The sequence below is a fragment of the Cynocephalus volans genome, chromosome 5 (genome assembly GCF_027409185.1).
Source record: "Cynocephalus volans isolate mCynVol1 chromosome 5, mCynVol1.pri, whole genome shotgun sequence".
Taxonomy (NCBI): Eukaryota; Metazoa; Chordata; class Mammalia; order Dermoptera; family Cynocephalidae; genus Cynocephalus; species Cynocephalus volans.
This window is the reverse complement of record NC_084464.1, coordinates 11,429,382-11,457,315: the sequence shown is the minus strand read 5'-3', so window position 1 is coordinate 11,457,315 and position 27,934 is coordinate 11,429,382. Positions and strand designations below refer to the sequence as shown.

At 40.5% G+C, this 27,934-nt stretch overlaps 1 protein-coding gene across 1 annotated transcript; it reads left to right on the top strand.

Annotated features, from left to right (window-relative positions):
* Positions 1 to 100: 100 nt before the first annotated feature.
* Positions 101 to 11,713, top strand: LOC134378880 (beta-1,3-galactosyl-O-glycosyl-glycoprotein beta-1,6-N-acetylglucosaminyltransferase 6-like). Its single transcript, XM_063098194.1, is given in 6 exon segments — positions 101 to 229; positions 943 to 1,753; positions 3,837 to 3,889; positions 11,483 to 11,648; positions 11,651 to 11,679; positions 11,681 to 11,713. Coding segments are annotated over 6 exon segments (1,221 nt in total).
* The last annotated feature ends 16,221 nt before the right edge of the window (positions 11,714 to 27,934 follow it).

Below are 27,934 nucleotides of genomic sequence, written 5' to 3'. Positions count from 1 at the left end.
GGCCAAACCTAGAGACGTCTAGAGAAGTGAAATGTTTTAGAAATTGATTTTTTTAAGGATTCCATTCCGATGCCCCCATCCCCAAGGTGTCAATAAGAAAATGAAGTTTTGGAGATGTTATCTTTGTGTCATTACTGTTCAAATTATAATCATAGTCATGGTGTTGTACAAAATGTCAGTACATCTACCAAACAGCCGTCAAAGGCAGGAGGAAGACGGTGAAGATCAAGTCCATTGCCTACCACAGGCCTGTGATGCAGCCTGACTAGCTCTTAATCCTGTTCTTGATGCCAATTGTAAAGCTAGGTGACCACGCTAGTTGTTGTGGCTCTTTTACCTGCCCGTAATCCTGCACCAATTGGGCTGATTGCTGAGCTAAGGCTGGGTCTGGAGATGCCAGACCCCTCCAGCCCATTCACAGACTGGTTCACAAACCATTCACACGCCAGGCTGGGTGCCCAGACCCTTCACACAGGTCTATGAGCTAGGTAACCGGCCAAAAGGTCCTTGGAGCCATAGGTTGGAAAGCATGGCTGCACAGGGTGGATGCCCGAGGCTGATGCCCGAGGCCAACACCTGCCGGCCTGTTTCACTAAAACTCTGCTCGCCCTCTCTCTCTCTCTCTCTCCCCCCTCCCTCTCTGAAAAACACAAGAATAGCAACAAAACTAAAAAGATACATCGGGGGCCGGCCTGTGGCTCACTCGGGAGAGTGTGGTGCTGATAACACCAAGGCCACGGGTTCGGATCCTATATAGGGATGGCCGGTTCGCTCACTGGCTGAGTGTGGTGCTGACAACACCAAGACAAGGGTTAAGATCCCCTTACCGGTCATCTTTAAAAAAAAAAAAAAAAAAAGATACCTTGGCGTGCTTGCACACTAACCACACACACACAAAATTTGCTTACAAAGGATGCTGAACCACACCCAACTGGACCCGAGGCGAGGGCCCTGACCAGACTATTCTATTTTCCCGACACAGCTCTAGGTGGGAAGATGGTGCAGGTGATGCCAAGTGCATTATCCACAATGTTTGGAATAGATCCTTGCCTTTACTGTGTGATGGAGAACCACTATATCACAATTTCCTTGTCTCTAGAAGAAGCCTCATTCCCTTTGGCTTATGTAATGACCATCACTGAAGATTTTGATATGTCTGAATGTCTCTTCCGAGCCATTTACACACCTCAAAGTGTCTATTGTATTTACATAGATAAGGCAGCCGCAGTTCAGCTTAGAACTGATGTGGAGGAATTATTGACCTGCTTCTCAAATACTTTTATATCCTCGAAGTCTGAGCATATTACTCATGGGGGCATATCCAGACTCCAGGCAGACCTGGCCTGCATGAAAGATCTTATAGTATCAGATGTTGGGTGGAGATACATCATTAACACATGTGGTCACGATTTCCCCCTAAAAACCTATAGGGAGATAGCTTGGTATTTAAAAACCCTGAATGGGAAAAACATTACCCCCCATTTAGTATCCATTCTGAAATCTGCTGAAAGGATCAGTTATGCCCATAAGGAGCACAGAACCAGAACACACTCTTTTGTCCAAAAAAGACGTAAAAAGAAGAGCCCACCTTCAAATCAACTCAAAATCCACTTTGGTTCAACTTATGTTGCTCTTACAAGAGAATTTGTCCATTTTGCAATTTTTAATAAAATAGCCATTGAGTTACTCCAGTGGTCCCAAGCTACCTACAGTCCAGAGGAACATTTCTGGATTACACTTAACAAGATTCCAGGTGAGTGTGGTTTTTCTTTCTCACTTCTTTTTTGCTTGTTGATTTTTATTTCTAAATCAAGGCAATAATTGAACAAAACCATATTTTATAAATCTTCGAAAGTCCCTCTATATCTGTGGTTATTTCTACTTACTGAGTCTTACTTTGTGTAACTGTGAGTTTTCTCTTTTTCTTTTTTGACTGAGCTCAGCTAACAGTTTCTTCACTATTTGTTTCAATTTAAAGAACCAGCATTTAGATTTAACATTTTGGTTCTGCCATGCTTTTTCTTTGCTAATTTATGTATTTCAAGTTATTATTAACTTTTCATTTTGCTTTTCTGTAGTTTGTTCTGGTGTACTTTTTCTAACGTCTTGTATGTGATGTTTATTTTATTTATTTTTTTCTTTCTTAAATATACTTATTTAAATCTATAATTTTCTTCTGGTCACTGCATAAAGTATGAGATTCTCATAGTTTCTAAGTAGGCCATTCACCATTTTTTCTTTTTTTGGCAGCTGGCTGGTAACAGGGACATCATCATTATTTCCTAAATACTGTGCAATTTTAATTTTGGATCCTCTTTGACCAAAGAGTGGTGTAAAAAGAAAAATTTTTTTAAAGTTTCAGGTAGCATTTTTTTATTTCTGTTGTGTGTGTTTGGTTTTCTTAAATTAGTATTTAATTTTTCTCTTTACTCCATTTGATCACAGAATGTCATCTATGTTATTTCCATTTTGGAAGTTATTTTCTCTGTGGCCTCAAATATGATCAGTTTTAGCAAGTGTTTTATGGACACTTGTAAAGAATGTGTATGCTTGGTATTCAGGGTATAAAATTCTATGTGTATTTATGTAAATTCATATACCTTATTTAGTATGTTATTTAGGTATTATAATTCTTTTGTAATCTGTTTAATTGCTCTGTCAATGCTTAACTACCGTGAAGTAAAGCCTACTGCAACTCTGTTTCTCCTTTTAAGTTTTAGCTTCATGAAGACTGATGCTGTTATTGGTGCAGAGATATTAATGAGTTTATCTTCACTGCATTGCATTCTATAATATTTGATACTTTTTGCCCTGAATTCAACTTTATTTGATGCTGACATCATGATTCCCTTTGATTTTAGTTCATATTTGTCTGATACAGCTTTTCCGTCTTTATTTTGTATGCTAGGCAGGATCCAGTAAGGAGATAGAAACCCCACCCATAATGTGAATGGAAAAAATTAATATAAATACGTATTAACTAGTCACAGGAAATTGATTACTAAGGGGCAAATAGAACTTTAAGGAATACAGGAATAGCTGATGTAGGGAGTAGCCACTACCTCTAAGTCTAAGGCAGAGTATTGAAAGAAGGAACAAGTTTGGAAAGGTCTCTCCCCAAGGCTGAAGTTCTGAACTCATTGTAGAAGGTATGGCTGAGGCCCAGAAATTTGCTAAGGTGCCACAGGCTGGGCTGGCAAACAGGAAACCACCAACTGGGGCACCGGCAAGACTCAGTTACTTGCCAGGACCCCTGCTTTGGGAAGTAAGATCTTCAGATCATCAGAGTTCAAAGTTGTGAAGATGGGAAGCAAAATTTCTGTGAGTGGATTATTACGTAAAATAATAATGGAGCCACTCCCACTTTCAGTCCATGATTCCAGACCCATGTCTTCTGGCTATGGAGAAGACAGCACCATATAATGGTCTCTGATTCAAAGTCCATACCGCATCCTTAAACAACGTATATACTGCATCCAAGGAGAGTGGTGAAGGAAAATGCTCCAACAGGAGGAACTTTGAGGAGTACCTTCGGTAGTCGACTTTAGAGACAGAAAGCTTCATTCTTTTGGGGTGCCGTCTCCCAACTGAGCCTTCAGTAAGCCATTAAAAATTTCAACTAAGCCAGACACTTCATTGGTGAGATATGCAGCGAGACTTGTTAATTCTGTGGACTAGTTAATTCTGTGGAGCCAACTGCCATACTTCCTTTGTATCAAATGAGTTCCTTCATAAGAAGGATCAGAATGAGTTCTCTGATCATTGTACAGAATGACTTGATGAGAAATAAGTCCATGCGTAGTGGTGCTAGCAGCAGCACTATGAGTCTATTCCAGAAGGTGAGTCTATTCCAGTGAAGTCTATTCAGAAGGTGAGTCTATTCCAGAAGGTGAGTCTATTCCAGTGAAGTCTATTCAGAAGGTGAGTCTATTACAGTGAAGGCAAATCTCTACTTCTTCTATGATGAACCAGGTCCGAAGTAACCAACCAGCCACCTGATAGCTGGCTGGCCCCTTTAGAAAACTACCATTTCAGTATTTACTGAAATCTCTGCTGTTAGCAGATTAGGCATTCAGCAGTAGCACTGGCCAAGTCAGAGCCTTGGTAATGGAAAGACCATATTATTGATATGTAACTTTCATCCCTGAAATCATGGCTACTTTGTTCATGGGCCCATTGAGGAAGCACTGGGGTGACTGCGAAAGTGGCTTGCGGAGCTAGAGTGTGTCATTTGCTTCACCTGATAAGAGTTTCCTCTGAGGTATGCACGGTTTTGTGAACATTCACATGGGACACAAGTATCTTCATAGTCTGTGCCCATTCTGAGAGATCCATCCATGCACCTCTTTCCTGGACTTCCTTGTCACTAATCTTTCAATTCTCTTCCTTCCATGTCTCCAGAACAACTATGCAACTGCCCACGTAATGAGGGTAGATCCATATATCTGGCCAGCTCTCTCTCCAAAGCAGACTGCCACATGTACTACTGGAAGTTCCGCCTATTGGAGGATTTTCCTTCCCTGCTAATGGGTGCTATAGAGCTGCAGTTATAAGCAGCACCAGCACATCACACACACCAAGAACACTGCCTGGATGCGGTCTCTCAAATCTGTATTTCTATCATCAGCCCCACCTTCTCTCCTCAGTTCTGTATACCTATTTTTTCTGATGCAATTTATTTTTAATGTCTTAATATAAAACTTCCAAACATACTTTAAAAATAGAGTACAATGAACACCCATAATTGTATCAATCCACTTTCACTATCACCCATAAACACTATACTTGTTTCATTTATTGCCCTTTACGTTTTTTTAACTAGATTATTTTAAAGCAAATCCAGACCATTATGTCATTTTACGCCTGAATACTTGAGTGCATCTCAAAAGAAAAAAAGAAAAATGGGCATTTCTCACCCAAGATAATGCCGCTATTACCTGCAAAAAAATTAATAGTAGTCCTTCAATATAGTTGAATACCCAATTCCAATTCGAGTTCCTCTAATGGTCTAAAAAATCAATACAGTTGGTTTGTTGAACTAAGAATCTAAACAAGTTTCACTCATGGAATTTGTTTATGATGTCTCTTAAATCTCTCTGAAGTTTCTTTTCTTCTGGAACACGTTTTATCTTGTTGAACATGCCACATTTGAGATTTAGCTAATTGCTTTCTTATTTTGTTTTTAACTTGTTTCTCTATCCCACGCATTTCCTGCAGACTAGAAATTAGATGTCACAGCTTGATTGAGATGAGGGTCAATTGGTGGAGAGGGCAGGAGGACTCTGGGTGACAGGGTGGCGCTGAGAGCTTCACGTTGCATGGGAGGAGAATGCAGATATCGTCTGATTGTCTCACTTTTGGGTGCACAACAGTTAATAAGCGGCTTCAGACAGATGCACTTCTTTTAATCGCCCCCAGGGAGAATCCACCCACTCATTCCCAGCCACTCTTTCTCCTGTACTCGAAGCACAATCTTCTGAGACATCCTGTGTTCTACCCTTGCCACTTGCTCCCACATTCTAGTTAGTTTCTAAACCAGGAGCATTTTTTGTATCAGATCTTTCCTCTCCATTCACACCACACTGCCCTAGAGAAGTTGCCATAGAGGAGTTATCTGAGTAGGCTTAAGATAAACAGCACTGCCTCAGTGTTCTCAGGGGGAGGGCCCCACAGGGTCCTTGTGTATTGAGTAATCTGAAGGAAACACAAAGACAGCGGCTTGAGCCTCTAACAGAAAAGGATTTCTCGGGTTGCGCAAGCCAGGAGTGAGGTGGTCTTACGACCCCAAAACCAAGCTCTGAGGGCAGTTGGGGGTAACAGCTTTTAAGGATCTAGCTATAGGAGCCTGAGCATATTTAGCAAGGGCTGGGTTATTTCTATGCATATTAAGGAGGGGACAAGTGAGCCCACGCAATACGGTACCATGTCCATTACATGCGACCCATGTTCTCTCAGGGGTGGAGATTTAAGCATTAAGATGAAAGGGGTTGGCTTGTGTCATCAAAAGGTGAAGTTGCAGGCAGGGTCATGGCTAGTGCCCAATCTGGCCAAAACTGGCTTGAAGTTTACGGCTGTTATGAGGGCTGGCTTTCTCGCCCAATCAGCATTGTTGAGAAAAAGGGGAGGAAGAGAAAGACTGATCAGGGAGAGAAGGGAGTGGGGGTAGCTCTCACAAGGACAGAGGTTTATTTCTCAGACTCTCCCAGGCAGAATAATTACTCCCCCTCTACTCCCATATTTCTTCTGTTATTCCTCCATGATTGGATTTATTACATTATATTTAATGTCTGTTCCTCTTCATATCCAACTTGGAAACCCTGAATTCCTTACACATGGTTAAATTAAATATTTACTGTAGAATAAATGTCTTCCAAAGAATTCATTTTCCCAGGAGAGAAATTAGAGTTATTCAGAATCAGCTGAATATATACAAAAGAAGCACTTGTGAGGACTAAGAATGTTGCTAGATTAAAGGGACTTGACATAAAGATTTGGATCCATGTAATAACATCAGCAACATCAATAATGAACATGTATTGAATTCTTAGTATGCGCCAGCACTGTGCTAAGAGTTTTCTATGGACTGTCTCATTTAATCAGCACAATCCCACGATACAGGCCCTATTACAGTTTTCCTTTTAAACATACAGACATTGTCACATAGCTAACAAGTAGAGAAATGAAGATTCAAACCAATTTGACACGCAACAATTACTTCTGTTCCTATCTCATGATGGCATAGTAAATTTTCCCATTTCTAAGACAGTCTCACATTTCTTCTCTAGTGAAGGATGTTATCATGCTGAAGGAAACTTTTACAGTCATCCCCAAATCTGCCTGTTGTTCCAAGAGAACAATACTTCAATCTCCTCACAGCCTACCTAATTCACACTTTACACATATTTATTCCCTCTCATTTCCCCCTTTCCATCCATCTCCTCCCAGCTTCATTTTCCTTGTCATGCATGACCTCATGTCAACCCTTTTTGCCAACATTCTACGATTTTTGCTCCTTTGTCTTCTGATTACATCTAGAAATCCACACTTCTATTCAGATATCTGCCATCTCTGTTTCTATGCTTACACTGCTGAGTGTCATGGCAGAAATTGCACAGCCAAGCAGAACACGATCGTGGTATGTTCACAGGCTATTGCTTCAATCGGGCTCTTGACACCGCCCAGGCTCTTGCTATGATGTTCTGATTGTCAGCGCAATCTACTACCTGCAATGACTACTCCAGCCCCTCTTGGCTCTTCTCAAACCTCCAGCCTCACCTGCCAACCTCACTTTCTGCAGGTGGTCTTGCCTCCAAATTTACACAGCAAATAGAGTCAAACAAATGGAAACCCCATCGGCTTCCTGCCTGCATTTGCACCCATTCTTTTTTCCTGCAACAGTGGAGAAAAATCCTTCTCATCCAGAGTCAAAAGACTTCGGTTTGTGCTCTGGATCTGCTCATTCATTCAGATGACTGGGGTCTAATTTAGATTGGGTGGGGGTAGGGCGTCTACCTTGAGACAGGCAAAAGCTACCCGTGTTCAAGGAATCTTCTTTCCCAGGAAACTTGCACTTAATGATGATACTTTCTCTTCTGAATCTCCAGCCTATCACATTTTCGTGGCTTTTTTCATTTGCATTTAAATTTATTCAAGTCTCTTCCATTTTAATAAAAATAAAAAAAATTGAAGAGTCTGACTTAGCCTTTGTGTTCAAGATCCTTCCTGTCCTCCCATCCAGCCAATGTTCTGGAAGGACCTGTCAACAGTTGAGATAAGAGGATCTCCAGGACCTCTTATCCAGCTCTCGCCTCAGCCTACCTCATCCGCATTCTGCCACTCTTCCTTCCTTGACTCCTGCTTTCGAATGATCTTTTAAGGATATTAATGACCTCCATGGTAATAAATCAAGTGGTCATCCTTGAGCCAAGTGCTACCACACTCCCTGGTTGTCCTAATTCTCTGGCAACTTCTTAGTTTCTTTTGTCAGTTCCTTGTCCTCTAATAAACCATTTACAGAAGGTGGCCTGAGGACCACTTCATTTCTAATCCTATAGTCTTTGTCTACGTCGGGGCTCGGCAAAGTGTCCGCAAAGGACCAAAAGGAAATATTTTAGGCTTTGCAGACCATACTGTCTCTGGGTCTCTGTCACAACTACTAAACTTGGCCATTGTAGCTTAAAAGCCACCAAATGAATGGGTGTAGCCATGTTCCAATAAAACTTAATTTACAGACATGAAATCTAAATTTCATATAATTTCCACAAGTCAAGAAATATTCTTTTGCTTTTTTTCTCCAAACCTGTAAAGACAATTCTCAGCTGGTGGGTTGCACAGAAACACGTGGCTTGCCCGTGGGCCAGAGTTTGTGCTCTGTTCTAGGTGATCTCCCCTTATAATTTTAATTACTATATATACACAATGATTCCCAAATTTAAATCTGCAGCCCAAGCATATTTTTGAAGCTCATATGTATCCAACTGGTTACTTAACATCTCCTCTTGGCTGTCTCAGTGGGACCTTAAAATGAACACGTCCCAAGATGACCCCAACTCCTCCCTTACCCCACAAATCCAATCAAGCACCAGGTCCTGCTGAATCTATCTCCTGCCTGTTTCTTGAAACCATCCTCTTCTCACCATTCACTCTGCAATCATTCTGTAGGGACAAGGGACATTTCCCCTTTAACCCCCTGAAGGTTCACTAAAAAAAAATCAGCTGATAACACAGATTAATAGGAAAAAGAGACATAAAAAATGGATTTGATCATCGTTTTACCTGACACAGGAGCCTTCAGAATGAAGACCCAAAGATATAGGCAAAACTGTCCATTTTTATGCTTAGGTTCTGTGAAGTGGGCACAGATGTGTAGATATGTGATTGGACAAGAAAAGTATGCTCTAATGATAATCGACTGAGTGGAGAAACCCGGCGAGGCCTGCCTGTGCAGGTTCTTCCAGGCCTTTCTGTGTAGCATTCCTTCCTCCAGAGGAAGGTGCAGGACCCTCTCTAGAATGGGAGTCTTATGACCTACAATCAGTCTTATGTCTCTCTTTATGGCCAGCCCCAAGATAAAAAGGCAAGGGGAAGATTTGAGTATAATTTTAGTCTTTATGGCTTGCTTTGGGGAAAAAGGGTTCTGGCGTCTACGACTCACCTTGGAGAAGAGAGAATCTGGTTTCTATGGCTTGCCTCATGGGAGAATGAAGATGGGAGACAGGAGGACAGGAGAAGGTCAGAGGAAAACTTCAGTTTTAAGGCTGCTTCTGAGGACTTCACTTTGGGGTATCACTTTCTGAGCCGCAGCAACTCTAACCCAAGCTGCCTTCATCGTTTGCTCTACCTCAACTGCTTCCTAAACAGTCTCCTACGATCTCCTCTTGTCACCCTGCAATCCATTTTGTGGCCAGTGTAAGTTAAAAACACAGGTCTAATAAGAACAGGGTACTTTCCTGCTTCAGTCACTTTTGCTACTTTGCCCAAAAGTCTTTAAAACAGGATCTGCCGACCCCTGTCTCTCTCTCCTCACCTTGTTTCTCTCCCCCTCTCTTCCCTTTCTCCAGCCATACGGGCCTGAACATTTTAAGTCTTCTTTAGGAAATTCTTCCCTACCCATAAAGCTATTCTCCCATACTTTCTATGAACAGTTTTGCTGTTTTTGATTTTCACATTTACCCATTTAATATATTTGGAAATGATTTGGGGAGGGGGGAGTATAAACAATAAATCTAATATTATTTTTATCCATTTGGATAGCCAATGTTTTCAACACCATTTATTGAATAGGGCTAATTTCTAGTTCTAGTTCCTTCCCGTTCTAGATTCCTTCAGTCAGTTTCTGAGCTATTATTTTCCATTGGTCTATTTTTCTAATAGCAGCAGTACCATCATTTCAGTTATGCTCAAAATGTCCTTGGCTACTTTTGGTCCCTCTGCTTGCCAATTAGTAGTAAGATCAGCTTGTAAAGTCCTGATAAAAATTGTGCTGTAATTTTTATTGGAAGACATCAATAAAAAGTTGGCAATCCCCTTTTATGGATAATATTCAAAAGCCACAAAAAGAATAAGAACTAGAAATTCTAACTTTGATGAAACTAGAAGAAATTGAAACTCTAAACCACAAAGTATGTGGAAGGGCTTTCAAAGCAGTAAAGATCAGATAGAGGGAAGAAGCAGAGATGGGATAATTATTTCTATAAATCTCAGAAATAGCCAGCAAAATAGATTTCTCCATGTTGAAATTTTGTACCCCCCCCCCTTTTTTTATGCCAAAGAGATCAGAGTGCTAGAATAGGCAGAAAGAAAGCCTATGGACCTGATTTAGTTCTGATTCTTTTTTTTTTTTTTTTCCTTTGGTTCTTTTTTAGAACAGACTAAATGAGGAAACACAGAGAAGTTGAATTTATTTTATTTTATTTTTTTGTCATGATCAGCCAGTGAGTGCACCGGTCATTCCTATATAGGATCCGAACCTGTGGTGGGAGCGTCGCTGCGCTCCCAGTGCCGCACTCTGCGCCACGGGCTCGGCCTGAGAAGTTGAATTTATAACGACCTATCAAGAATCGACTGCAAACATGTTATTCTTAAAGGTGAGATCTCATAAGCATTTTATTTAAAGTCAGTAATAAAGTTGCCAATTATCACTCTTATATTCAACATGTTAAAGGAAATTGTAGCCAGCTCAATAAGGAAAGAAAAAGTTACAAAAATTGGTAAAGAGAAGTCTTTTTTGTCATAAAGTAGAAATTAGGGCAGGAAGGGAAGACATACCATGTTTATCCAATTTTTGCCTCTGCTTTTTAGGGAAATTTTCTTCACAATTACCATGAATGTCAAAGTGGTGTCATCAACCACGACTTAGATTCAGCTTAAGTTTAACTTATTTCTCTGCTTATTATTTTTTTCTTATATTCCATTTATCTTTCTTAGATTAATATTTTATGCAGTTGGAATATATCCTTGAATAATTATTTAATAAATGTTGGGAAAGCGGTGCAAACTATTTGAGATTCTTGTGTCTGTTTTCACTCATGAATGAAAGATTAGTTGGGTAGATAATTCTGAATTTAAAATAATTTCCCTTAGAACTTTGCTTTGATCAGTTTTAGAATCAAGTGTTACTAATGAGTTATCTGTTGCCACTGAGATATTTTTCCTTTCTAGGTAATCCATTTTCTCTCTTTAGAATCTTTTATGATTTTCTCTTTGACTTTGAAGACATGGAATTTCATCAGGCAGTATCTAATATGTAGATTTTTAAAAACTTAATCTGCTTGGCACTTGATGGATGCTTTCAGTCAGAAGATTCAAAATTTTCTTTAGCTCTTGAAAATGATTTTCTAAATTTCTTTGCTAGTTCCTCTCTGTTATTCAGATAGAGGCCCTGGAGTCTTACCACCTGGAGAAGTAACTCTACAAGCCATGGTTGCAGAGACCAGAGCAGTGATCAGCTCAATCCCATTTCTGCAGATTATCTGGGTTTCAGGAAGAGGCAGTATTGAATTCTGGCTCCCACCAGAACAGAAGCATCACTCCACGTGGCCTTGAGTTTCAGCAACAACATCCAGTTAACAGCTTTGGTGACAACAGCTGCAGGATCACAGCCAACATTGCAGCTTCAAGAAGAGATCCTGGGGCCTTCCACCTGAAACAGATTGTTCTGCTCATCAGAACAAGTGGGGAACTCAGGAATTGCTATTTGCACTTCAAACTGTAAAGCCAGATCCTCAGCCCCTGGCCCACCAAGCTACAATATATAAAGAAGGAAAAAATGTATCAAAAATGTTCAGTTATGTTCAGGGTGTGTATTAGTTTCATACAGCTGCTGTAACAAATTACCAAAAACCCAGTGGTTTAAAACAAAACAAATGTATTATCTTACAGTTCTCCAGGTAGGAAGTCTGGGTCTCACTGGACTAAACTCAAGGTGTTGGGGCCGGCCCCGTGGCGCACTCAGGAGAGTGCGGCGCTTGGGTGCACAGTGGCGCTCCTGCCGCGGGTTTGGATCCTATATGGGGATGGCCAGTGCACTCACTGGCTGAGCACGGTGTGGGCGACACCAAGCCAAGGGTTGCGATCCCCTTACCGGTCACAAAAAAAGACCAAAATAAATAAATAAATAAATTAATTAATTAATTAATTAATAAAATAAAGGTGTTGGCAGGGCTGCATTCCTAACTGGAGAGTCTAGAGATTATAGGTTCCCTTGCTCTTTCTAGCTTCTAGAGGCTGCTCATACTCTTTGGTTCATGGTCATCTTCCTCTATTTTCAAAACCAGCCATGTTGCATCTCTCTGACTATTATCCCCTAGCAACAACTTCCTCTGACCACAGCAGGAAAGTTTTTCTGCCTTTAAGGACCAGTGTGATCAGACTGGTCCTGCCTTCCCTCCTTATTCCCAAATTTTTCAACAAAGAATTGAGGTAGATTCTAAAATTCATATATAATACCAATGTTCATGAATCACTTTTTTTTTTAATGACCTTATAATAGACCACAGGATGGAGACAAATGAAGCATCTAGTGCACAAAACTCAAGGAGGCATTCGCTTTCAGTACTTAATGACCCTGAGAGAGAGTGCCTCATTAAATTTTGCACCTTAAGTGCATTACCCTAGTCCTGACCCTGATACATAATAAACCTGCACATAAAGCATTAATACAGTAATAGAACTACTTTTATTCTGAGAGTATGATGCAAGTTATTTAAATAGCAGATTTAGGCATCACATATCACCAATAAAGTGACACTGCATAAGTAAGTTTTAGGGAAATATGTGCTTTAGCTTAGGTCGGATATGACTTATATTGAAACATTATAGACCCAAAATGTTGCTAAGCCAAACATACTCTTCTGCAGTCTAGGGTTAGGGTTAACAAGCAATCTAAAATGAATTAGATTACAAAGCTAATCATAATTAATAATCTGAAAGAAAAACAATAATTGAAAACAAAACCAACTCAATACTACACTAACAACAAAGTGCCCTCATACAAGCTGTAGGAATTCCAATGAGACCCACACATATGCACATATGCAGTTGGAGCCTCACAAGGTTCACTAGTTTAATAAGAAGCCAGACTTACTGATGGAATATTAAATATGAACAATGGTAATGCATTATCTTTAAGTTTTGAACACATTATCGTATCCTCTAGTAATTCAGTCATTACTGAATAGTAAATAGTCCTCAGTTGCCATAAAGATCAGAGTCTATTCAATTATATTCAATTCTTATGTCATGTTATTCTATGGCATAAGAAAAGACTCCATTTGGATCCCCATACCGGCCAGCTGCCAAAAAGAAAAAAATAATAATTAAAAGAAAAGACTTGAACATGTGGATCAATTGCTGCCGAAGAAGATAATCCTCCCTGTATGACTGCTGACTACATTTTGGCAACATGAAGTAAGGGTGGAAATGGAAAGGTGGATACAATTTGGAGTGCACAATTCAACAGTTTTTAGCGTTTTCAGATACGTGCAATAACCACCACAGTGAGTTTAGAACATTTTCATCACCTCAAAAAGAACCCTATGTCCTTTAACTATCACCCTACCTCTATCCCTGCCCCTCCTTCCCCACTCCTAACCCTACCCTAAGTCCCGAAACCACTAGATTACTTTCTGTCTCTCCAGCATTCCCTATTCTGGACTTTCACATTAATGCAATCATATAATAAGTGATCTTTCATATAACTGGCTTCTTTCAGTTAGCGATGTTTTCAAAGTACAGTCATGTTGTAGCAGTATCAGTACTACATTTTTTTAATGGCTACATAATATTTTATTGTATGGATATACTATATTTTGTTTATCAATTCATTAGTTGATAGACATTTGGATTGTTTCCACCTTTTGGCCATTATGAATACTGCTACTATGAACATTCATGTACCAGTTTTTGTGTGAACATATGAGGGCACTTAAAAATGTTCATGGTGGGTCTGCCAGTTGACTCAGTTGGTTAGAGTACAGCCTTCTAATACCAAGGTCAAGGATTTGGATCCCCTTACCAGCCAGCCACCAAAAAAAGAAAAAAAAGTCCACAGAAAATTTTGTATTATTTTTTAATTCTATTTTTCCACAAACTTTTTGAAGTACTCTCATATGTGTTTATCTCTCTCAAGTATGTACCTATGAGTGAAATTGCTGCATTGTATGGTAATTCTATGCTTAACTGAGGAACTGCCAGACTGTTTTACAAAGTGCCTGTATCATTTTATATTCCCACCAGCAATATACAGGATTCCAATTTCTCTGTGTTTTGTCAACACTTGTTATTATCTGACTTTTTGATTCTAGCCATTCTAGTGGATGTGAACTGGCATATTATTGTGGCTTTCATTTGCATTCCCTTGAAAACTTTTCATGTGTTTATTTGCCATTTGTGTATCTATTCTGCAGAAATATCTATTCAAACCCTTTGCCCAGTTTTTCAGTTGGGTTATTTGTCTTCTTATTGTTGACTTGTGTTTTCTTATATATTCTGGATAAAAGTCCCTTAACAGATATATGTTTTGCAAATAATTTTTCCCATTCTGTGGGTTGTCTTTGCATTTTCTTGACAGTGTCCTTTGAAGCACATAAGTTTTTAATTTGATGAAGTCTAACTTATTATTTTTTGTTGTTGTTGCTTGCATTTTTGTCCTATCTAAGAAACCATTGCCTGACCCAAGATTTACTCTTATCTTTTCTTCTAGGAGTTTTGTAGTTACCTCTTATATTTATATCTTTGATCCATTTTTACTTAACTTTTATTGAAGATATAAGGTAGGAGTCCAAATTCATCCTTTTGCTTGTGGGTATTCAGTTGTTCCTGCACCATTTGTTGAAAAGACTATTCTTTCCCCTATCAAACATCATGGAAACCTTATTGAAAATCAATTGACAACAAATATAAGGATTTATTTCTGGACTGGCAATTATTTTTCATTGATCTATCTTAATGGTCCCATATGTCAATACAACACCATCTTGATTACTGTAACTTTGTGGTAAGATTTGAAATTAGAAATCCAATTTTGCTTTTCTTTTTAAAGATTGTTTGGCTATTTTGGAGTCACCGGGTTCTTAAACTTAATCTATTCCTTTCTTTCTCTCTTTTTATTGGACGTAACTGAAGCAGCCCTTTCTGCTTTCGTTTGAATTTCCGCAAGCTTTGGTTCCTTTAGGACCATAATTTTCTTAACACTCATATGGGTTCACGTTATTTATTTATATTTGGATGCCCTTCTGTGCCTATTGTTTTAAAACTGAGATTGTCAAATAGACCCTGTGTCTAATGTATCACTTTTCTTCATTGAAGTCGTGACTGTGTTGTCTGATTTTTTAGAACTTCCACTCCCACTTGAGCCATCTTTCCTGAAATCATGCCCCAGGTTCCTTTCCTTCACAGGGATGGGCAGTTGTCTGCTAAAAGATCCCCTGCTGGGGGAGAGGAGCCAGGACCACATGCTTATGAGTGAGCACTCTCTTTTCCTGTAACCTGTGGCCTAGAAAAGAGACATAGTGTGGCCAGCTACAAACCCCAGATAATATGATCTAGGCCCTTCCATTCTGGTAATGTTGGCCAGAAGTTGTAATAAAAGCCTAAAAAACAAATTAATTGCATTTTCTGTGGGCTGTCTAATCTAGACATCTTTGGAATGAGCAGAATTCATTCACAGATAGTGATAGCATGCTGTGGCTAGATACAGATATGCTCTCCGAGCAGCCTTCCTTCTAGGTTTTAACATCAGTAAACTGTGGCAAGACCCAAGAATATTATGATACACATTCCCCCTTCTTCAAGGCTTGGGCTCTTTTGCACACAGTCCACTGAATACTTATATTTTTTAGCAGAATCAGAGGCTGACCAAATGGTTGTCTTAGAGCTGGTTAGAGGGCTGGGCAATCTCTGAGTTAACTATGTAGGGACACAGAAAACTATTGCCTAAAATATGGTACTTTGGCATGCTGAGTGCTTAGAAAGTCAAAAGGCCTCAGAATCAAGGTCCCTCTAACCTAGTCTTGTTCCCCTTAACCCAAAAGCAGGGAGGGACTTTCTCTGGAATTTTCTTATCTGACTAAGAAAGGTTCTTTCCAAAAGAAATGCAATTGTCTTAAGATGCCATCACTAGGAATCTTATCAAATAACCAGGAAAGAACAATGCCCAGAGGGACGGGAGAGACTGTAAGGGCGCTACACCTTGACAAGTATTACACAATGTTGGTCTCTGGGGCTCATTCCAATTCCAGTCAATCATTTCCTGTCCCTCAATAGAATTGTCTACATTCCCCACCCACCACCCTTCCCTATGAAGAGCTGTATACAAGTTTCTGTCCTCCACTGGGTTATTAGGAAATCACTTCCCCCTGTGCACTGCTCCTCCCCAGCACATTAATATAAAATTGGGTGTGCCTTTTCTTCATGTTGACTGATTCTTGACAGTTGACTTTTCAGTAAACCTTCAGGGGTGAAGAGGAAGTTTTTCCCTTGACACCTGGAACCCCAGCGATTACTATTTCTTCTCATCCTTATGTGACTTCTTAAAATATGAACATGAATACTGAATGAGGAAAAAAACCAACAAAAACCATGTGTTTTTCTGTGATGAGGTAGATTGATGTAGCTTATGCCATTTTTGCTGTTTGAAAAGTGTTCTTGTTTGAAAGCCCCCCAACACCTGTGGTGAAAATCAAAGGTTAAAAATTGTCCTGTACTTAGAAAAATTCTAGGTTCTGCCTGCCTTTGCTGTTTCCCGCCTATGCTGTCCCTGACTGATAACACCAAGAGCTGTATCTGGATGTATCTAGACAACCTAAGGAGGAAACCACCCTGTGAAAGTTTTTGCTTTCCCTAAGTGATTAACTGGCTTCTTTCAGCTTCTATTATCAGCTTGTGCTAGGCCTCCCCAAACCCCCTCCTCACGCCAGGAGGGTATGTATGTATGTATGCATGTATGTATGTAACTATATGATAACTGTAAGTATGTGACTATATGATTTTTTGCCTGTGTGACTATGTGCCTTTAAAAGACCCCTTAAACTTAAACTCAGGGCTGCTTCCTTCCAAGGCTTTCTTGGAGAAACAGTCGCTGGCCGGCCAATAAAAACCCCCTTTTAAATTCTCAGTTGGGTGTTCTGGTTCCTTTTCCGTGCAGCAGCCTCACATTTCCTATACTCTTATTAAGCAATAATCAACACAGAAGACCAATTTTTGTGACCAAACGTGTGACTTCACCTCACCATCAAGCAAGCCACCAGTTCTGCAGTGGACACCAACTAGGTGTCCTCTAATTTAATTCAGTTCTGACTGTATCTACTTCAGATACCAGATGCAAGCCCCAGATTATTTTACCTGTGTGTCTGACCAATCACCTATAAACCTGGGTGTTGCTTTGTGTTGCTTCACCCCCCATGGATTTGTCACCCCACTTCCCCTGGGTGATGGAGATGCAAAGGATGACTCAAAGCCCATCTCTTCTGAGCAGTGAGAGGCCCCGAAGTGGTTAATCTCCTGGAACCCTCAAGAGAGAGGCATTCCTTCCTTGGGAAATTAACACCGAATTGGGGTTCTCTTCCTGCATTTATTTTCCAGACCAGGAAGTTACAGGAAGAGAACAAAGGTGGAGTTATAGTTTAACCATACAGGCTGGTAACTTTCAGTGAAACAAGTCAGATGACATTCCAGTAAGGCAATTAAGTCATCCTATCAACAATAGTTTGATCTTAGCAAACATTCCTTCCTATAGCAATTTCTCAATATCTTTACATAACAATCAGTGACTAGTCTGTCTTTGAGCCAGCAACCTGCTGTGCCACAATCCTTATCTTGCAACAGAGACTTATAGCCTGAGGGAAATTTCCTGTCCTTGCAAGGTCAATATTTGAAACTGCAAGGCTTTGGAAACCCAGGCCCTGTGAAGTACATATGCTTTATAGTATATTCCACATCTGGGTACCTATAATCACCTCCTTGTGTTCAGATGACTTGCTGAGCAGCTCACAAAACTCAGGGAAACACTTACATTTACTGGTTTTTATAAAGGATATTACAAAGGACACAGATGAAGACATGCATAGGGTGAGGTGTAAGGGACGGGCATGTAGCTTCCAAACCCTCCCCAGGCACCACGCCCCAGGAACCTCTGTGTTCAGCTATCTGGAAGCTCTCCAAACCCTCTCCCTCTGGATTTTTATGGAGGCTTCATTACATAGGCATGATTGATTAAATCATCGGCCACTGGCGATCAGCTTAACCTTCAGTCCCTCTCCCCTCCCTGGAGGTTGAGGGGTGGAACTGAAAGCTCCAACCTTCTGATCCTGTCTTGGTCTTTCTTGTGACCAGCCCCCATTCTGAAGCTACCTGGGGTGGGCCAGCCATCAGTTAACTCATTAGCATACAAAAAGATAGCACCTTAGAGATTCTAAGAATTAAGGAGTTCTATGCCAGGAAAGGGACAGGAACTGGACGAAGACTAAATATATACTGTATTTCACAATATCACAAGTATATCTTACTAGGCTAAGTTAATTACTTTAGAAATAATCAGAGAGTTTGTGAAGTTGGGCAAATACAAACTAAAATATAAGAAATTTAATAGCTTTCTTAAAATAATCACCAAGAAATATAATGGGGAAAGATCCCATTAACATAAAATGCATATAAGTAATCTAAATGAGAACAGTTTGAGGTAAAAGCCAAGGTGGGAAAAAATGTTTCAGCATATGTGACTGATAAGGATGTCATAATCTTTTTTTATATAAAGAGGGCAATTACAAATCAATAAGAGGACTTTCTTCATAGAAAACTATGCAATTGGCATACACAGGCAATTTACAAAAGAGGATGGGAACGCGGAGTTGGATGCTAGGCCAGACTACAGGTGGCCCTACATATTCAGGTGTTCCCCATCTGCTGATTCAACCAACCATGCAATAAAAATATTTGGAAAAAACTCCAATAATAAGAAATAATACAAACTAAAAAAACAAAACAATACAACTATTTACATAGCACTTATACATATTAGGTGTTGTAAGTAATCTAGAGATGATTTAAAGTATACGGGTGGATGTGCATAGGATATAGGCTAATACTACACCATTTTAAATAAGGGACTTTAGCATCCGTATGTTTTGGTATCTGAGGCGGGTCCTGGAACCAATCTCCTCCCACAGACACCGGGGAAAGACTGCACTTCGCAGTTGCTATCCAAGCAAAACACCAAGAGAGAGGAAGGAGATGGCAAAGTGGCAGGCTTAGTATTTATGTGAAACTGTAATTAAGAGAAAACCCTACAGGACCCAATCTCCTCAACTCCTGTGTTTTAGGAAGATGGAGTGTTTCCAGTTGGGAATTTGTTGCAAGCACCTCTCTTTCTACAAAATAAGTCTATGACATGGATTATAAGATCATCATCTAATGTTTTTTTTTTTTAAAGATGACCGGTAAGGGGATCTCAACCCTTGGCTTGGTGTTGTCAGCACCACGCTCAGCTAGTGAGTTAACCGGCCATCCCTATATAGGATCCGAACCCGTGGCCTTGGTGCTCTCAGCACCACACTCCCGAGTGAGCCACAGGCCGGCCCTCATCATCTAATGTTTTGCAGTTCTAAGGCATTCATGTTCCTAGGACTGAATTCAAGGGGAAATGCTTCTTTGATTTTTTAAAAAATTGTTTGATTATCTCTCAGCTTTCTGCAGTTACTATTAAAGCAGCAGTGGTGGGTGCTATTCCCAGTTCTGCAATAGTTTACTTTGTCTACCAAGTGATTTGCTTTCAGACCTCATTACAGATAACCTTACTAAAAGGCGTTTCACTGTTTTCCATTAACACTGCTGTATGAAGAAAGTCTTACGAAATATTGTCTTTTTGTCCTATAGATTGCCATAGCTGTTATGTAGTTATTGTATTGGCAAGTCTTTTGAGTTTTTTTTTCTTCTAGAAAACCCTCAGACTGTGTGTCAGTTTTCTGAATATTATAATGCTGTGGCTGTTTCTATAGAAAGATTACTTGCAAGTCTGTGTTTTGAAAATAATCCTTTGTGTTTGTGTGTTTATGTGGCTTCTCAGAGATCAGATAAGTTCTAGAAGCTTCATGGAATGTACCTGCACCTGGCTATGTATCTGGGTTACATGGGCAGGTGGTACAGAATCTTGCTCTTATCTTTCTTTAGCTGAAAGATAAAGGTTCCTGAACTCCACTTGCTGTGTATGTACCACATCTGTACTCGAGGTGGAATCTTCTACAGCACTGCATCTCTTGTGGTTGTGCTATTAACAGTAAAAAGTCAAGTGCTTTCAATGCCAAAGGCTCAGTAATTTTTCTTAACCTGATTTCATGTCCTATGCAAGTGTGTTCTATGATTTGCACAACGAGTACTTTATAAAGCTTGTTTACGCTTCAATAATACATAGTGTTTTCTTAAGAAATATCTAGCATTTTTATTTAGGTATCTCCAAACTTGAATTAGTGTGAAGCATTGTAAAATGATGCATTACAGTTGAACAGAGGTTTCCACTGGTTCTATTCTTCTACTGTTTCTGATAAGCATACAATACTGACTTTATTTTACATACAGGTGGCATTTCAAGTAAATGGCTTGTATAGAAAATTTAAAAAGATCATTATCAAGAGGTATAGTTTCTTGTACCTCAGCAGTTCTCAAAGTATGGACCCTGGAGCAGGGTTGGCACCATCTGGGAACTTGGACATGCAAATTCTCCAGCCCAACCCAGATCTACAGAATAAATCCTCAGGCAGGGTGAGGGCAGCCACTACTAAGCTGTCCGGCTAACCTTTTGGAACGCCTGTCATAGTAAACATTTTCCTATATTAAAAAAAAAGTTTTTTAGATAAGTAATTTGTATGTTCAAATCCTTATCACAGATATTGAATCATGTTAAAATGCTAATATATTACATTTAAAAATTAAATCTTTTTTTTTTTTTTTTTTTTTTTTTTTTTTGTCTTTTTCATGACCGGCACTCAGCCAGTGAGTGCACCAGTCATTTCCTATATAGGATCCGAACCCGCGGCGGGAGCGTTGCTGCGCTCCCAGCGCCGCACTCTCCCGAGTGAGCCACGGGCTTGGCCCTAAAAATTAAATCTTTAATGTATTAAATTTCCATATCTTATTAAGAAAAAGGTGAATGAAGGTGGATCAAGAAGAACATGGTTCTGGTTTTGTTGGTTGGTTGGTTTTCTCTGTGAAAGGGTGCAAAGGGAACAAGCCCACAAATTCTAGGTCCTGAAGAAGGGTGTTTGTTCAGGAAGCCTGAGTACATTCTGCAGTTTCTTTCAGTCACGTCTGTCTTTCCCCTCATGAACACTGCCGGTGTCCCTGGATCCACGGTTCAAGAAATCTCAGCTACAAGTTTGAGCGCTGTGAAGTGGATCTTTCAAGACAAAATTCATGGAGGCTGTCGCGGTAACACTTTCTCATTTTTTCCCCATTGGAACTACATTTTCACCATTAGAATAGAGAGGGAATGAACGGCATTTAGCATGAGTGTCTGGAGAGAATGATCGTGGAAATGATTGCGTCCGGGTCGTACAGGGAGGGGTCGAGAATGAATAGCTCTGGATACGTGCCAGCAGATTGCAGTAATTATTTCATCTGTTAAATTGTTTGGCCTAAAGGTTTCTTCAGACATAGTGAACTGTAAGGTAACTTGATGTGTAAACAGACTGACATACTCTTGTAACAAGTAACCGAGTCTCAGCCAGTTACAAGCAGCCACAGATTCAAACTGTGTTCAAATAAGACCAACGCCCAGCTGTAACCAATCCAGCTGCTTCTGTGCCTTACTTCCATTTTCCACTTCGCAATTTCTGTTCATAAATCTTAGCCGACCATGTGGCAGCCCCCAGAGTTGCTCTGAACCTATTCTGGTTCTGGCAGCTATCCGATTTGCAAGTCGTTCTTTGCTCAATTAAACTCTGTCAAATTAATTTATCTAAAGTTTTTCTTTTAACATATCTTATGGAGTTTTAGAACTCTAAGCAGCCTTGGAAATCGGCCAATCCTCCTCATTTTACAGATATGGAAACTGAGGCCCTGAGAGACTAAATGACAAGCCCTTGATGTGCCAGGGAGAGGCAGAACCAGGAATGGAAGGTGGCCGTCCTAACCGAGTCTAGGGTTTTGTCACTATAACCTGCCTCTCCCCCTACATCTCTGTTTTCCACAGTAATAGCTGGAAACAACCCAGAAAGCCCTTGAAGTCCCAGGAACACACTGTAAATGGCAGCCCGTGGCTAGCCTTCCCCAACTCACACACGTATGTGTTTAATGTGGGACAATTTACAAAATTCTTTGGCATACTTCTTGGCTCATGCATCAGCTTAATGTATAGACAGGCACGAAAATGATCTCCTGTTTGTGAACCAAAATAGAGATTTGCTCTGGTCTTGTTCTCAGTACCCTCAGGGGAAGTTTGTGGGAAAGCCCCCTCTCCTTTCTCTGCTCCCCTTCCTCTCTGTGCTGATAACTCATTTTCCTCCGTGGGTGGTTTTCACAGCCTACTCAATGAAGAATGCCACTGTGCGATTAAGTCCTCACTGATCCTTAGCAAAATGACAGAAAAGGACAGTATAGCAAGTTTTTTATAGAGCTAGATTTCTGACATTTAAAGAACTGCCCTTCATTTGAAATTTTCTTCCTTTTTTGTGTGTATGAAGATGTCATTTAATTACATAGTAAAACAAAAAGCTGCCATTATATATTTCTTAATGTTCTCCCTTAATATTTCTAAAGGCTGAAATTCAAATGTGTTTGAGAACAGCATCTCTTGGCCGTTGCTCTTTTTAAACATGCTTCTAACCATGTAAGATAAAGAGCCAGTTTTTTCTTTCCAATCAGTTCTGGAGGGATGTTGCAAAATATAATGAAAAAAATGATTAGAAAAACAAATTACTGCTTGGATGTTACAGCAATGTCAAGTTGCTATAAAAGTTTCCAAACTCACCCAATTTCTGCATTTGCCTTGCTACAAACTGTGGGCGGACCAGCCTTGTTCTGCAGAACACACCTGCAGTACACGAATTTAGAATATCACACTCTTTACAACACCAGGCCCTGCAAAGGTGTGATAGGCAAAGGTCCAGTCCATTTGGGAAATGCTGAAAAAAATCCTGAAAAAATAAGGCTCTAAAAATTTTAGAGCCTTTCATCTGGTAGTATGAGGAGTACTACACAATATTTCATTAACTTATTTGACCACAAAACCACCCAATTTTTGGTAGTTCATCTTATTAATTAATGTCTTTCTCTTAACTCTAGTGTTCCACAGATCAAAGTTTGGAAAACCATGCTCTGAAACAGTGTAGCATTAGGGCTGGGTCTGGAGGTCACAGACCCCTCAAGCTCGTTGTCCAGACTGGGTCACAAACCCTTCACACACAGGTCTACAAGCCAGGTAACCAGAAAAAAGTTCCTTGGAGCCTTGGTTGAAGAAAGAATAGTCTTTATTGCTGCACACACAGGTCTAGGAGCTAGGCAGTCCAAAGAGAAACTCAGAAACTCAACTGCTACTGGCAAAGTCCAAAGAAGAACTGAGAAACTGCCAGCAAAGTAAACATGCTCTATTTTTAGACGGGAGTTCTCTGCCCGCCAGCAGTTCAGGGCCCCTGCTCCACACAACTCTCAAGAACACAAGAATAGCAACAAAACTAAAAAGATACATTGGCACCCATGCACACTAACTCCACCCACACACACAATTTGTTTACAAAGAACGTGCTGCACCACACCCAACCAGACCTAAGGCAAGGGGGCCTGATTAAACTATTCTATTTTCCCAATACACAGCAACTGCCTATTTCCTAGGAGAAAGAATTGATGTCATCGCCCTTTATGCCAAAAACTTTCCATTCAGGGCACTAAGATGAGCCATGCTGGAGTGTGGGATGTGTTGGTGTGGCCGTACCTCTTCCCACGAGTTTACCTCATCAAGTAGCAAAACTAAGCCAGCATTCTTCTCTTCCTTACGCCAACTGATACCACTTCTAAACCATGCTTCCTTTCTCTTATGTGCACCTGCAGTCCCAATAAAACTCCCGTGTCCTGCTACTTCTTTCTCTAATTCAGCTCAACCAGCCCTTTCCTGCAGCCATTGTCCCTTTCCTGTTGTGCCCTGTGAGTCTACCATAGGTTATCAGTAAAAGCCATCTTTATCCTTTGAGTTCTTTCTTTACACTGTTGCCACAGTCGTCTTATAAAGCTGCAGGTCTAACCATGCCATGCCACTGCTTATGACTCTTCCCTGCCTTCTAAGTAAAGGGTCCTTTTGACAAACAAGAGCATAGTGTCCCTCTCTAGCCCTGTGCCTCCCCACCCTGGACTATCCCCCACTGCCATCATGTGGTCACAGTCCATGAGCCCTTTGGGTCCCAGTTTCCCCACAGGGTAGGATAGCAGCTAAAGGAGTAACAGAGATGAAAAAGTGGCAGAGAAATGGCAGGACATTCTGAGACCAGGCTTCCCAGCACACTCTCTGGGGTACACTGGGTTTCTGTCAAGGTGCAGAGTTGTGGAGAAGAGGTGAGAAGCGTGTGGCTTCTAGCTCTCGCTGGGAGAGGGGAGATACTCAACGGGACGGGGCTAGATGAAGAGTAGATTCCTTGGGAAGGATGTACCGACTGCAGATTCATTGGGAGAAAGGAAACACTCCACTTCCTAAACTTCCAACTATACATACAACAAAATAGAGGTAGATTCTGCATAAAACCATGAAGCTACTAACAACTTTAAGGAAATCCCCTCATCATGAGCCTGAGTCACCCAAACCCTTGCTTATTGGCTACCCAAAGGCGGTCAGGTGAAACTAAGGTACAATTTGAGACAATTTTTAAAAATTACTACCTCATATAGAGATTTATTTTTATGTCTTGACCGTCATAACTTCCACTGTACTCTGTGTGTCTCTGGGCCATGTATTATATTTTATTTTGTATTTTAGTTCTTTAGGCAATTCTCTCTTCTTTATCGCATGAACCTCTTCAGGTGTGATCAGATGCCTGATTCACCTTGCAAATCTGAAGTGTCATGTAGTGGTAGCATTTGTTTATTGAATAAGTTAGTGCTTCAAATTTCCACAACTCCTCAGCTTGAAACTTGCATCCTCCCACAAAATTCTATTTCAAACTCACCCTGCTGCTTTTGCAAATAAATGCAGTTGATAGATTCACTTTCATTGAAAAATGAAGCAACTTATCTTATACAATAAGCACTCATCTTAGACAGTCCAAAGAATCCAAAATGCCTTCTTTCTCCAGAATGTAAGACGTTTTTCTTCTGATTATTATTTTACTTTGTTTTTCACATCTTGTTCATTTGCAGGCTAGTGAGATGTGTGTTTGTATGGACCCGGGGACTTAAAGTGGCTCTATCAAACTTCCAGCATGTTTACTAACAAGTTGGAGTTGAAGACTTACCCACTCACGGTGGAATGCCTAGAACTGAGGATTCGAGAGAGAACTCTAAATCAGAGTGAAATCCCAGTGGAATCAGACTGGTATTTGCTCCCAAATTAAGAGCTACTTCAAAGAAAATAGTACAAAATAGCAACAATTAAAAATAATAAAAAAATAAACAGTAACTTTCATTTTGGAATGTGTGCCCTACTCTCCTCATAGATCTTGCCTAGGACACGTCGCAGACTCGTGGACAGCCCGTGAGCCTGCAGTAAGAACATATGCAGGTCACCATGAAAGTAGAAGAAGGGAGAATAAAGTTTGATTGACTGCACTTGGCACCTTAGCTATTTCAAGCACTAGACTCCTAATCTAACTCATTTTAATCAAAGTCATAAATATTATATAATGCATCTTGTGGAATGCCATAATAAAGGGGTGTCCCTCCAGAGATGAAATTAGTGGTTTCTTCCTGTCTTTCTTAGTGAGAGAGGGGTCCAGCTATTTTATATATAGGTAAGGATAAAAAGTTACCTTAAAGCAAAATAGATCCTTCCTGCTGTGCCAAAAAGCACTAAATGAATGAACATTCATGTAAGTATAGAGCCAAGATTCCTATTATCCTGGGAGAGAGGTTTAATGAACCTCTTTGACTTTTGACAATTTTGTGAAAATTGCTCTCACTTCTAAATGAAGAACAGGTCACCAGGAAGGAAGGAGACAGTGGAACTAGTTTCTAAGGTGGGAAAGGTCTGGCCTCTCGCATGGCCAACTAGCTCCTTAGGGTGTGTTCTTGTGAGCTGAGAACACTGATGGCTGAGACTCTGTTGCTTGGGTCTCAAGCTTGCTCGCTCGTACAAGATGCCCTCTTAATGGAATGCAACCCTCGGGGGCTGCTTTGCCTTAAAAACGTGCAGCACTACTCATAACAGCCAAAAGGGGGAAGGAACCCATATGTCCATTGACAGAGGAGTAGATAAACAAAATGTGTTATGTATATTCAACAGACTATTATTCAGCCTAGAAAAGAAAGGAAATTCTCACACATGCTCCAAAATGGATGAACCTCAAAAACATTATGCTAAGTAAAATAAGCCAGACACAAAAGAACAAATATTATTCAATTCCATTTATATAAAATGTTCATGCTATAGGTCAAATGTGTCCCCCAAAAGTTCATGTATTAGAAACTTAATCTACATTGTAACAGTGTTAAGAGGGTGGGAAATCTTATGGAAATTGAAAGGCGGGCCTTGAAGAGGTGATTAGATCGTGAGGACTGTACTCTGTCTCTATGGATTTGCTTATGCTGAACTGTATTAGTCTTTTTCTGTTGCTTATAACAGAATACCTGAAACTGGGTAATTCATGAAGAAATGAAATTTATTTCTTCCAGTTTCGAAGGCTGGGAAGTCCAAAGTCCAGGGAACACATCTGGTGAGGGTCTTCTTCCATAGCTACTCAGGTGTCACATTGCGAGAATGGGCTGAGTAAGAGAGAGCTAAGCTGCTCACTCACTGTCCTTATAAAACCATCACGACCACACCCATGACCACCCATTAAACCATCAGTGGATCGATCCATTGAGAGAGAAAGAGAACGGTGGTTGCCAGGGGCTGGGGGGAGGGAAACGAGTTGTTTAATGGGTCCAGAGCTTCAGTTTGGGAGGATGAAGAATTCTCGAGATGGACGGTGTGATGACTGCACAACACCGTGAATGTACTTAATGCCACTGAGCTGTACATTTAAAAACGGTTAAGATGATAAATTTCATATGCATTTTTCCACAATAAAAATTTTTTTTAAAATAACAAAACTGCTACGAAAGCATTCTGCTCCAGGACCTGTAAGGGCAGCCACAGAAGGGTGTGAGCCCCCACCTGGACCAAACCTTCACTAGAGTGGGCAGGTGCTTTGCCACCCTGCAGTCCCCTCCCCCCATTTCCACCTTTCCCCAGAGTCAAAAGCTCAAAACTCACCCTTCAGTAAGAGCAGAACATCCAAAAAATCGCCCATTCTCCCCTCTCCTGGGTTCAAATCCCCGTTAGGGTGTAGTATAGTGATCCCCAAGTACTCACCATTGCTTGATAGAGTGTGACATTTGTTGACATGGGTAATGCTAGGAACAATCCATTACAAACATGCTTATTCAGCAGCCAAGGTGAGTTATCAAGTAAGCAGTAGGATACACTTAATGTGCAGCTTGAAAGAAAGGCCTGTGCTGCAAAAATTAATGTTGGCTTCTTGCATAGAATGCATAGATTAGATTGGAAAGGGCATTGTTGAGCTCACCCTGAGAAAAGTATCGATAGAGAAGAGCATGTGGCCCAGGACTGAATTAATAGAGGGAAAAACGGAGGAGTCGTCACTCCAGTCCTTCCAACCTGCCCACACAGATGGCCAAAAGTGAGAGAAATTAAACCAACAAGGGAACTGTATTGCAAGCTTTGTGATTCTCAAAAAGAACAGGGGTGCAGAAAATGAAAAACCAGAGAAGAAGCCACGTGACTGTCTCTCTACATTAAGGTCGG